This window comes from Diospyros lotus, chromosome 1 (genome assembly GCF_014633365.1).
Source record: "Diospyros lotus cultivar Yz01 chromosome 1, ASM1463336v1, whole genome shotgun sequence".
Lineage (NCBI taxonomy): Eukaryota > Viridiplantae > Streptophyta > Magnoliopsida > Ericales > Ebenaceae > Diospyros > Diospyros lotus.
In genome coordinates this window covers 23860644-23874207 of record NC_068338.1, presented here as the reverse complement: position 1 = coordinate 23874207, position 13564 = coordinate 23860644, and the positions used below count along the sequence as shown (strand labels likewise).

At 39.5% G+C, this 13564-nt stretch overlaps 1 protein-coding gene across 2 annotated transcripts in view; it reads right to left on the bottom strand.

The window, feature by feature from the left end:
• Positions 1 to 13564, bottom strand: part of LOC127807397 (phenylacetaldehyde reductase-like) — a 56752-nt gene that overhangs the window by 25692 nt on the left and 17496 nt on the right. Inside the window, exons 3-5 of one of the 2 annotated variants that reach the window (XM_052345217.1) lie at positions 8676 to 8867; positions 8351 to 8398; positions 4741 to 4903 (exon numbers count right to left, since the gene is read on the bottom strand). In XM_052345217.1, the coding sequence (XP_052201177.1) occupies positions 4741 to 4903; positions 8351 to 8398; positions 8676 to 8867 (403 nt within the window). The remainder of the gene's footprint in view (positions 1 to 4740; positions 4904 to 8350; positions 8399 to 8675; positions 8868 to 13564) is intronic. The other variant, XM_052345226.1, reaches the window with a different exon arrangement.

Genomic DNA, 13564 nt, shown 5'->3' with positions numbered 1-13564 from the left:
TAAAGTTATTTGGTTTGCTACTTTCTCATCCATTCGGGTTGATTGTTTGTTATGTTCATAATGTTGTTTTGATGCTTGATCACCATTGAAACATATTTGTGATTTGTATTACTTTCGAGAGATTCAATACGGATTAGACATGGTAGCAAACAACGTAGGGTCTTATAATAGGTAGAGATATCGTTATGCCTTATGAAATCATTCTGTGATGATCTCTGTGATTGAATGCATGTTTATATGTTCGAAGGTTAATTAGAGATAGTTAATCTCATATATATATAGAACTGAATGACCATCGAGAGAGGCTTTTGGTTGTAATTGAATTATTGATTTTCAACCTAAGATAAGGAATAGCAAGACCCGAGTAATGAATAGTTGAATCATAGAAGGCCGACGGTGGATTCACAAACCCTAGTGCCTTAACTTTGAGAGTTTTTGAATCAAAGAAATTATTTTGTTTGCATCTTTTATTAGTAAATTAGTTTTCATTACAATTGAAGTCTTTGTTAATGTGTGTGTTAGGTTAAGATTAAATCAATTAAACGTCAAAAGTTAGTCCTCGTGGGTACGACACTCTATTCATCACTATATTACTTGTCACGATCCATCCACTTGCGAGATAGAATAAGCAGGACAATAGTCCTCTGCATTGTCTGACCTAAACTGTTTGATTTGTGCCCCAAATTGATTTTGAATTGTAGAAAAGAAATTGGGGAGAATGTCACTCACATTAGATTTAGATTTAAGAAGAAAGACCTAGGTAACCCTTGTGCAATCATCAATAAACGAAACGAACCAAAGTGCCCCACAAACATTTGGAATGGTTGATGGACCCCAGATATCACTATGAATTAATTCAAAAAAAAAAAAGACGTTTGTTATTATTAGCAGGAAAAATAGCACATCGGTGTTTAGCAAATTCACAGACATCACAATCAAACTGTCTAATGTTTATGTCTTTAAACAAAAAAGGAAATAGAATTTTGAGAGTTAAAAAAGCAAGATGTCCCAACTTGTAATGATGCAGCTAAATGATGTCCTTGGAGGAAATATGTGGTTCTATAAGGTATGTTAGGGGCTGGTTCCACCTGTCAGCTGTAGGTTTCTCAAATTTCTCAAGATAGTATAAGCCATCCCATTCCTTAGCATATCCAATCATCAATCCCGAATCCTAGTCCTAAAACAAACAGCAAGATGGTAGAAAAATCACTTTGCAATTGATATCATAGGATAGTTTGGATACAGGGAGAAGGTTGGTGGATAATTTAGGCACATGGAGGACATTTTTTAGTGTAAGTACATGATTGATTTTAATTTCTCCTATTCCAACTACTATGATCAAAGAATCATCAGCCGTATCAATTTTTCGATTGCTAGAACAGGGTGGGTATGAGTGGAAAAACCGAGAGGAATGAGTCATATGGTCAGTGATTCTGGAATCAATAATCCATAAATCTTTGGAGGATGTATCTGAGACATTTAAAGCATGAGAAATTGGAGGTTTACCTGAGTGTATCAATGAGTAGTTACCTGAAAATGATGGTTTGTCAAGAGTACTTAGGAAGTGTCTCAACCTTTCAATCTCTTCCTTGTTGAATTCCTTTGGTTTACGGGTCTGTTCTTCCCCTTATGGGGTTACCATATTGGCTTGCCCCTGGCTTCGATGTTGTTATCCACCTCTACTTTCCCCCATTCCTTGCTTGGTGGCTTTCCATTAAGCCTCCAGCACATCTTCCTAGTATGTCTTGGCTTCTTGTAGAAAGTGCACCACAGGTTATCACAGTTGTCACTACTTATGGATTTAGAGATTGTTTTTCAATTCTCTCCAATCAATTGGTCCTTCTTAAATCCACAGCTTCCTCCATTTGCTATCATTGCTGAGACCTCAATTGTTTTAGGTTCTAACATTACACCCCGCCTACTTTCCTCAGCTAGAATAATCGAAATCACTTCATTAAGTGAAGGTAAGTCATCTTTGCCTAGGATTTGAACCCTCATCTGATCATACTCCACGTTGAGACTTGCAAGGAAGTCGTAGGTGCGATCTTTTTCTATGAAAGATTTCAATGTGGCTGCATCATCGTTGTCTTTCATCTCAATGACCTGGTAGCGATCCATCTCTTGCCAGAGCCCCTTTAGGAGATTGGTATACTCGTTGATAATCCCGTTCCCTTGCTTCGGTAATGTTATTTTGGTCTTCAATTCATAGATTTGGGCTGCATCTTTAACCTTCGAGTAGGTCTGTTGGATAGACTCCCAAACCTCCTTAGTTGTTGATAAAAAAATGCAGGTGTCATTGATTTCAAGTGCCATGGAACTCCAAAGCCATGCAATTATCATGAAATCTTCTTCATCCCATGCTACACATGTTGGATCTTCCTTCTCTGGTCCAGTCCCTATGATACAACTAATCTTCCCTTTCCCTTTCAAAATGATCTGAATCAATTGGGACCATTTGAGATAATTCTTCACGTCTAACTAGTAGGCAACATTGACTTGCTGTAATTCTCCTGATGGCTGAAGGAACGAGGGTGCTGGTATTTCTCTCGTGTCATGGGAATTAACTTCGCCAATGGTGGCAGACATCTCTAGTTAATGGAAAGGGCAAGAGAAGAATGGGAAGTAAGTTACTATTTCAGCAATGAAGGCAGCTGGTGATGGGCCGTCAGTAGTAGCAAGAAGGTAGTTAGCGATTACAGATCGGTCGACATTGAAGGCTCAAGAAAGAGAGTCCTAGATTTTCTTAGGCTCTGATACTATGTGAAAAAATATGGCAATATCTTTCATTGAATTGATAGACATATATATACAGAAGTTGTTTACCTAGATATGGAAACAAATCCTCTTGTTGTTGTTTAACTACAACAATGATTTTATAGATGGAAAACTACCAAAGGGTAACTCAAGTGCAGTTTATCCGAGCGATGGGTGACTCATCCGGGGGATGGATGACCTGCTTGGAAAGAAAATCGGTTAAGGGCGCGGGTGAGAATCCCCGCGCGGACCCTCCAATGCTTAAATCGGCCTCTCATAGAAGTAAAATGCTTGAAGGCAAGAAGTGAGTATGAGTGTGAGAGTTTGCGTACCGTATGGGGGGAAGGACCCCCTATTTATACCAATGGGAGAGGCTACCAAGTATTAGGTGACCTGATCTTTTTGGCGAGAACCTCGAAGAGGGCTTTGACTGAGTCTCGCGAGGGTAGTTTTGACTGAGTCTCGCGGGGTAGTTTTAACTGAGTCTCGCGGAGATGTTAGCGCACGGGTACGATCATGTGGGCACACGAGCGCTATCGAGGCACCCCGAGTGACTCTCACTCAGGGGTGTTGGTGGTATTGGCATGCGCAAGCGTGGGTATGGACGCAGGCGCGAGCTAAGGCTAGACACCCCAAGTGGCCCTCACTCGGGGGTGCCTCACCCCCGAGTGACCCCTACTTGGGGGTGCGGCCATAAGGCCTTGAGGGGGGTGGCCCCCCACCATGTTGTTGCGTGGCACGGCTAGGTGTGGGGGGCCACGCCTTACCTGCGACCCCCGAGTGGCACTCGAGGGTGCAGCCTTCTGCCACCTCGGGTGACCTGTTGTAATAACTCGTATTAGATTAGCTTTAGGTTTTCTCGAGAGGATGTTTTTTGCTGTTAGCATTTGTATATCACTTTGTGTTATTCTAGAAGGTTTGCTTCTAGAAGGGTTAGTTAGCGTTTTAAGTTCGGTTAGTTGGTTGTAACTACCGGTTTAGTTAGTTTTTTGTTTACCGCCTCTATGGTGTATAAATAGAGGTCAGGTGAGAGGCATTCGATTATACTGTCTTGTAACAAGAGGGTGAGAGGAGTATGCGCAAGGTTTTACTTGAGATCAAATAGGGTATATCTTTGTATTCTTCGGTAGGGAAACTCTTAACAGTTCTGGGTATAAGACTGTTGAAGAGATATAGTGCATGTAATCCTTGATTTGTTCGTTCAAGATAGTGGAGATAATGTGCCTAAGGCAGTCTGGATGTAGGTCTTCTTTAGAAGACTAAACTAGGATAAATTGGTGTTATTCTTGTTTCGGTTTTCATGTTCTTTATTTATGTGTTCCATTAATTCTTGTTGTTGAAAGGGTTTGAGAGATTCTGTGGGTAGGTCTATTGTAAGTGCGAGTGTCTTAAGAGGGAGTTGTGCGATTATTCTATAACATGACCCCCACCCGGGTCACCCATGGCTACTCGAGCAGCCACATGGCACATCCTCGAGCCACCACTTGGCTCTTCCTCCTCTTGACTATTTTTTTATTCATTTTCATGTTGCTCCAATATTTTGTTAGGCATAACACCTCTAATTGAGCAATCTTCTATTTACAGAAATATAGACATAATCACATCCTAATTACAGTTTTAAATCTATAGAATATTGACTAATCACATATAATCAAAGCCTTGATTCATGATAGATATAATGGCCTAATAGAGGATATGGCCAAGGATGGAGATGTATGGAGGCCTAAAATTTATGTAGGCAACCCACCTAGTGGGATTAAGGCTTGTGATTGTTGTTCCTTTTGTTGTCGCCTTAAACATCAGACAATAAATTGAGAGTATAGTATGAGAATTCAGGTTAATTCCATTTTCGCCCACCACCGCGAGAGATGATATTCCTAATAAGGCATGGAAATAATGCTTCTCTGTTCAATAGATTTGTGTGTAACTATTGAGAGTGAAGATATTCAACAAAATGTGAATATTCCATCTAAAAGTAATGTGTACCATTTATTATGCTCAAAACAGCAGCAGCACTGGTATTAAGTGTTGGTTGTAACAGAGGACCAACAACCATTGCTGGATTTACTGTAACCATATCAATACCCTTTTCTTTTGCAGACTTCCAGGCAGCATCCTCTGCTAGTGTCTTTGAAAGTTGATACCACATCTGGTGGTAAAGACAAAACACCATGGGGATTAGGCAAACTATGAACAAACATTACAAGTATGTAGCATCTGGAAGAAAATGCAGGACCAACAGAGAAACAGAAAAGAAGAAATACAGAAAAGAAGATAGCAAGCAGAGAAGTTAAAAAGAACAGATAAGAGAAGAAAGATAAATACCAGGAGGAAATTAAAGTTTGTATAATCTTTAATCAAACATGCCACCTTTCAATCCTCCAATTCAAACAAGAAAATTTTAAACTACTAGGAATCAAAAGTTCTGAAAATAAAAAGATAAATAAACCTAATCTCATATATTTGATTTTGACATTCTAATACTTCTTCTCTAAGTTCTAGATCCCTATCAATATATATATATATATATATATTCTGGTGAAGAACACGGCATAGGTTATAGTATCATCTTCATCTTTAATTATTACAGCAGCAGACACCAACTTTTTCATGAAATAATAAAGGTATAAAATAGAGGTTAAGAGGATTATTTCAATTTATGGAGTAGGTCACTAGGTCAAGCAAGATATAACTACATGAGATAAATAAACATATAAAACAACTACTTTTTATGGAAGTGACCCAAGTGTCCACAGTTCAAAGTGCAAGTGTCCACAGCTGAGAATTTCTGCAAGTCATCTCATGTTCCAGCTTGTGTACTTCCTCTTATGACCTCCACTAGGTATCTCACATTTATAAGATAAACCATGATTTTAACTTATCAATCCATGCCCAGTATATGTTGCATGGCTATCTATAGAACTCTGGCAACACATAGCTTTACATAACAACTTGAGTTTCTTCTTTATGGTTACACAAGAGAAACCAACATTCTGAGGTAATACTGATTCCAACTTCTAGATTGACACTCCATTCTTTTCTGTTCTTTTTCAATTAATGGTATATTGAGCAATAAAGTACAAAAGAATATATCAATGGATATAAGAATGAAAATAAAGTACAGCTACACAAGGATATCCAAAAAACTGTACTTCCCACACTTAAAATATACGGGGACAGAAAAGTATAAAACAACAACAATAGTCACAAGCCTGAATCCTATTAGCTGTGAACGGCTAAATGAATTCTAGAACTGACAACCATCTCTATCCATGGTGATATCCTCTTATAAGGCCATTATATTGTATGTCATGTTTAAGATTTCCGGCCAAGTTCTCTTTGGTCTTTCTTCATCTCTTTGCAACAAACTTCTTCCACTTGCCTCATAGAGGCATTTATCAATCTTCTTTTTACATGTTCAAACCATCTGAAATATGACTCCCATACCTTATCTTTAGTTGTCACTCCCACCTTATTAATAAGTAAGATCTAAGAAAAAGAAGAAAACAAAAACTCAAGTACCACGGATGAAAAAGTACACATTCTCCATTTACTAAAGGAAGCTTTGAACTTCGCCCCTCCAAAAGTGAAAGAAAGGCAGTTGACCTTAAACAAATTTGATGAAATATTCTAGTGATGTTGAACAAAATGATAAGCAAAAAAAAAAAAAAGAGCTCTACACTAAAATGAAATTTTTGTTTCAATGTGCTATTTCAATTAGCTCACAAGTGGAAATATGCAAGACACATAAAGAAAATGGTAATGAAATAGGAGAAGTGCAAAAACGTATAGAAATAGAAACTGCAGTTTGGATAAATGATAAGATAAGCTCAATAATTAGTTATGTGAATCACAAGTGGTTGGATCTTTAATATGAACAATGTTCCAACTAAATAAAATTTGAAAAAATAATGATAATTATAGTATAACTTATAAACAAATGTTGCAACATTCTCAATGTACTTAATAAAATATGGTTAATTTCATTCAATGAAGGACAATCAACACTGAAAATTTAAGAGTCAAAAGTATATTGGGTTAGTTGCCGATAAGGTTCATGGAAAACTTGAATTTAAGTAAGAGGACCTAATGTTAATATTTTTATAAAAAAAAGCTACCCACATGTAAACAATGCTTCATTTCACATTTATTTTATATCTCCTTCACATTTCCTTAAACTATCTCAGTGCATTTTAAGATTTTTTTTTATTTTGGTTCTCAAATGAAAAAGATAAAACAACAATTGTTAGAATTTGCCTAAGATTAGTCTCATGGCTCGGAAGAATATAAAGGATAGAAGAAAATAAGCCGTTGAAGACCGGTTTCTAGGAGTAGTGTGGCATTTGTAACGATAACTACCAAATAAGGTAACTACTAGTTAGTTAGGTATTTTCCCCTAGTCACTCCCGCCTCTATGATCTATAAATAGAGGGTCGGGGAAAGTCTCTTATTCCCCTATTTTTCATTGTATCTTGTGATTGTGTACTGCTAGAGAGAAAAGTCTTAGTCCTTGTAATCTCGGTGAGGATAGCTCGGTCATAGAGTTGTGAGTGCAGTGCATTGTATCGTTCCTATTGTTTCAAGATAATGGAAGCCATAAGCCCTCTGATCAGTTTGGATGTAGGATTCACCGGTTCAAAGGTGATCCAAACCAGGATAAATCCGGTGTCCCTTGTGTGTGTTATTGCTGTTTCTGTTCTTATTCTTGTTTTGTCTTTACCATGAGTTTTCGATGTCTTTCTTGAGGGTTGAGTGTGAGTGTGTCACGCGAGTTTGTTCAACAACAATGATTCTTATTAGATATTGTCCAATATTGACAAAAATAGTTACTGTTTCTGAATGCTTTCTAGTTTTTCTGTCTGACATGTCTCAATGGAAACATCAGAATTTCAGGTTTTCGCTAACATGTCATTCTCTTCAGAAATTGACACATTTGGTCCTTGCTCAACACAGCAGCATCCCAACTATTTCAGTCAAGTAGGGCCAGTGCAGATCATTTTAATGGATTCCAACCAGATACCTACCACCACATTTCTTCAATAGGTATTCACTTTCTGTAATCCAGCAACTGGTTATCAATGTCGTGTACAAAACCATGCTGTAGAAAAGGAAGCAATGCAGATTTCAAGTGCATGGCTCTACCTCTAATCACATCTCAAGCTTCTTATCTCCCTACCATCTCCTTGTCCTCCATAACAGTTGCTAACAATCGCTGCTTAAACTCACCCATGTCATTTCTAAATTGCATTAATTGAAAAACTAGAAATTTTAGCATGAACTTGCATTCCACCATTACTTCCAACTACTAAAGATAAGAAGTTACTTTAAGACGCTACAAATTAGGAGAAAAATTAGCATGATTCAGGTTTAATGTACATAACTTCTGTGAACAAGGCAGACCAATAGACAAAAATATGTAAATTTTCAACATGCATCCACAGAGTGGCCAAAATTAGACAGCCAGTTTTGTCCAATCAGTGTACACCAACTAACATGGGTGATCTCAAGATTCTCAACAAAGATCTGGAAAACAAACAAACTAACAAACATAAAAGATGATATAGAAGCAAATAACCCTCATGACTATCAATTCTACCTTTATCAGGCAGCAACAGTCCCTCCCTCCCCCTCGGTTCAATATGATCTCAAAAAGATTGGAAAAAGGTACAAATTAGCAAACATCAAAAAAACAACCCCAATTCTGCCTCTATCAGGCAGAAACTCCCCCCCCCCCTCCACGTGTGCACGATGAAACAGTGTTTCCCTTTATGCTTATGTTCTTTTTTCAACTTTTGAGGATTTGTATGTTCATGTAGATATTGGCTCAGGGCTTTATTGTATAAATCAAGCCTACAGGGTTTGTATCCCCCTTTTTGGTCCTTTATTTTGTATGTATAATTTTTCTTTAAAATAAAACTTACCTTCTTTTCCTTGCAGAACTCTGGATCCGAAAACCAAGTCTCATCAGCTACCACATCAGGAGTTCGAGGCCTACCATTGTATAAAACTGTAGCTATAGAGGATGTCAAAACAACTCTTTTGACTGTTCCAGTCTTGACACATGATTCCAAAACATTAAGTGTTCCCTTGAGTGCTGGATCAATTAATTCCGACTGAAATGAGGAATAAAAAATATTAAATCAATGAAAAATGTAACAAAGCCTTTAATCTACTATAAGTAAAAACACAAATGTCACTACAAATGTCATATCAAGGTTGTGAAGATGGCAATTAGAGATCATATACGTGGGATCATGCTCTATGTCCCATACTAGGTTTGTACACCCGCAAAGAGTTCAGAAAGAAGTATTTCTCATATAAAACCAAGCAGAAACAAGAACATTCCGGTTATTTCTGACCCCCCAAAAAAAACAAATGATGCCTTTTAATTCAAAGAGAAGAAAAAAGGGAAAGAGTAACCTAAAAAAACGGCAAGGAAGAACATCTTGTGGAAAGAGTTCATAGAACTCATCTAACATTGTTTACTGGTAGAAGGTTATACTCGAAGATGGTTCACAAAGGTTAGCAGGTAGGCAAAGTTGTGGGTTAGACAGGGAAACGTGCACTACCCTTGCAACTAAATGCCTACAGACCACTTAGGAGGTGAACAAAATAAGCCACCGCCGTCATTTTTATTCTCAGGCACCCAGTGTAATATTCAGATCTTTTTATGAAAACAGCACTTTGGCAATTCTGAATAGTTTGGCTTAGAATATCAAAAGAAAATTGAGAGGGGGCGGGGGGGGGGAGGTCAAAAGTATAGAAGATTCAACCTTAAGGAAATTAAAAGTAAGAAGAAAATCTAAGAAAGACTTGAAAAGGACAATGAAGGGCATGTTTGTCATTTTGACCCATGACGGGCAATCTAGTAATTATGACTTCAAACTTTGGGAAAGGGGCAAAAGTGGACAAAAAATTATTTTGAGGTATCATTACTTAAAAATAAGGTTTATATTGAAAATTTGGAGAATTTGGGTTAAAAGGTGAATTTTTGAAAGAAAAAAAAAAAAGAAGAGAAAATAGCCTGAAAATCTAAATTAAATATTAAAAATAGTAGATACCTCACATGCCAAGGGTAGCTATTGTAATTTTACTTTTTCTTACTGTTATAATTCTGTTATAGAATTGTCCAGTAGCTAGAGGCATACATGTAATGCACATGGGTGCATGTGGATGGCTATGAGGCTATATATAGAGCAATGGCCAGGGGATGGGATTTAGCAATGAATTACATGGATTTTTCCTTCTAATATTCTTCCCCTATCACAAGCACAACTAGTGATAGCGGAAGGGATTGTCAGCACTGATTGGTCTAACAAGGTTAGGGACGGAATTCAAGGGAATTCCAGCTAATTGGAGAAGAGAGTAGAGAGAGAGAGAAAGAATAACAAAAAGGAGAGAGAAACCAAAGAATATTCTTACTAATCATGCCAAGCATGGCTCCAGTACATCTGAATATATAGGTTGTCAACGGGCCCTTCTAGAAGGTAGCCCATGACTCAACGTCCCCTACAACTGCCGAGGCTCACCCATTAGGCATTACAAAATATAGATGGATCTATCTACCCTTATTACATATAAGCTATGTGACAGGGACATGCATGAAACAGATGGAATTGCGATTGGATGCGATGGAATTGGGTATTCGATAGAACCAGGAGCAGATTGAGAAAAGACTAGAAACGATGGAGCTTGGCCTCTACCACACCCAAGAAAAAGTGAGTCGAGGCCAAGCGGAAACTATAGCGGTGGAGAGAAACCTAAGAGAAGATTTCTCCCATCTCTGGGAGGAATTCTCTAGGTTCGGGCAGCAGCTAAACACAATCTTGACCCTATTCTCCAGACTGCCTAATGCAAGCTGCGGATTTTTTATCGTGGGCCAATCCGACCCCGATCTTGCTAGGGGCCAAACCAGGCAACCCACCCCTAGAACAGGTGGAAATGGAGGAACGGTTGGAATTGGAGCCAGAACCAGTAGCAAGGAGCGCTTATGTTAATCCTAACCCGATTCCAATGCCGAGACTCGACATTTCGGTATTTTAAGGAGACAAACCAAGATGGTGGGTAAGAAGGTGTGAATGTTTCTTTTACTAATATCGAGTGGCTGCGGAACAGAAGGCAAACATAGCAGCTGCTTATCTAAATGACACCGGTGATACCTGGTTTCAAGGATGGAGTAGAAAAAGGGTGATACTAAGCTGGCTGAAGTTTGTAGAAGGCCTTTGTTTGCAGTTAGGGGAAAGAAAGATGGTGGATGTCATTGAAGAATTTAACAAAATGAAGCAGGAGGGGACGGTGGACGAATATTTAGCCAGGTTTGAGGAGCTTAAGTCGCTGATAGATGTCGCTCACCCCACGTTGGACGAATCTTATTTTGTGTCCAGCTTTATCAATGGGATAAATGAGGAGATAAGACCAATAGTCAAGATGATGCAGCCCACCACCATTAGTCAAGCTGTAGAGAAGGCCAAACTGCAAGAATTGGCCCTTGAAGCACTTTTCAAAAAGCATAGGATTGTGCCGAAGGGTCTAAACACAAGCAGCCCACTGGTAGGTAGTGGAGGAGCGTACAAGGCTGCCAGCCCCGGTAAAGTCTTTATCCATGGAACAGAAAAGGCAACTCGGATTATGCTTCCGTTGTGGAGAGAAGTATCAGGTCACTAATGCAGGAGACAATTGCTTCAAATGGAAGGGCTAGAAGAAGAAGAAGGGCAAGTAGAAGCTATGGGGGAGGTGGAGGCTACAGGAGAGGAGGACGATGAGATTTCCTTGCATGCATTACAAGGTAGTCCATCGAGAAAAATAATCAAGGTGAACAGATTGGTGGGAAAGAAGAGGCTGACGATTCTTATTGATAGTGGGAGCACGCACAGCTTCCTAGATGAAGTTACAGCTGAAGAATTACAATGCCCAAGACAAGAAACACCTCCCTTATGAGTCACAGTCCCTAATGGCAGCAAGATGAAGAGTACATGTCACAACCCAAGGATATATTAGGAATAATCTAATACATGTATTTTCCACTTGATGTACGTTGATGCTTACCTATTGTACTTTTCAGTTGTTACATTGCCTAGACAACCTATAAACAGGCTATAGTACTTGGAGAATTAATGCTTTGAATTGATATTTGAATAGTCTGATTTTCCTTCCTCTAAACTCTCTCTCTCTCTCTTGATCTCTCCCTCCCTCACTTTCTATTCTTCTGATTTCCCCAATTCTTCTTCTAAATTCTCCCAATCCCTAATCCAACCCTAGGTACATGACAAATGGTGTCAAAGCCAGCCCCATGGCTCCCAATGCAAGCGAGCGGCGATAGAGGTGACGCGGGCATTGCAGTGTTTGCCCGAAACTAACAATGGCTAGTGCACAGCCTGTCATCGTAGGCGTTAGCTGCGGAGCATGGTGGTATGTTATGGTCCACTGTAGAGTATGGAATTGTCCCACATTAGAAGTTCAGACTCCTGGTGTGGGGTTTATAACCTCTTGGTCACCCTCCCCTTAACAACTAGCTTTTAAGGGTGAGTTCTACCCAAGGGTTGTAACAGTGGTATCAGAGCAGTCAACCCTTAGTTGTGGGTTTGATTCCAGTTGAAGGCGACTATTGTGAGGTGAGCGATTCCCCTTGGTTTGAATGTTACATACAACAAGGTGAGGCAATTGTTTTATTGGTCAAGGCTTAAGCGGGATGTGACCACTTTTGTCTTGAGGTGTCCTACTTGTCAGCACTGCAAACATGAGCAAATTCCCTATCCGAGTCAGCTGTAGCCACTCAACATACCAAAGCAAGCATGGGAGCAAATCTCCATGGATTTCGTGGAAGGATTACCTAAATTAGAGGGGAAGAATGTGATGCTTGTAGTGGTGGATGGAATACGGATCATGTTATGAATGAGAATAATATGTTCCCTCTCATTTCTGTTACTCTCTCTCTCTCTCTCTCTCTAATTCTCTCTCTCTTTCCCTCCCTAATTCAAACCTTCCCTCCACATTTCCCTAACACCATTCAAATCAAATTACCTTGCCAAATCCTTTAGATCTGACAATTGGTATCAGATCGAGGTGATCTCAGGCCTGTGATTGAGACTTAATTGAGATCGGTGATTGCTAACAGAATGTCAGTGACATCCTGTTACGAATTTGGAGTACGTGGAAGAGGCTGAGAATGACAGAAGGAATGCGAATGAAGCAGTGGGAGACTAGGTTGGAGGCAATGGAGGTAGGGATACGCCAGAATTAGGAGCAAATGGAGGATCGACTGAAAACAATGGAAATGGGAATCAAACAAACATAGGAGTAGGTGAGCTGCAATCAATCTGAAAATGCGGCGACTCGCAAAGCATTGCTGACATTGGAGCAAACGGTGACAGGTCTTAGAGAAAAAATTTCTAGCTTAGGCCAACAATTGACCGCTACCTTGAGTTTGCTCTCCCGGCAGCCGAACATGAGTCTGTCGGCGGATTTTCCCCCAAGGGCCACCACAGCCCCAATCCTATCGACGCCAAGGAACCCTGCAAAGAACCACCGATCCTTTGGAATCCAAGGAACATTTAGAGTTGGATGGAGCGATGGCAGCCAAGGGAAATGGTGGAGTCCATGTAAACATTCCAATGCCAAGGATGGAGATTCCAGTATTCGAAGACATTAAACATCAATGGTGGATTCGTAGATGCGAAAGGTTCTTCTATCAATACCAAGTGGAAGAAGGACCGAAGGTGAACATAGCGGTCGCATATCTCAATGATGTAGCGAACATGTGGTTCCAGGGGCGAAGTAGGTGCAGAACTAAGCTAAGCTAGCCAGAGTTCAT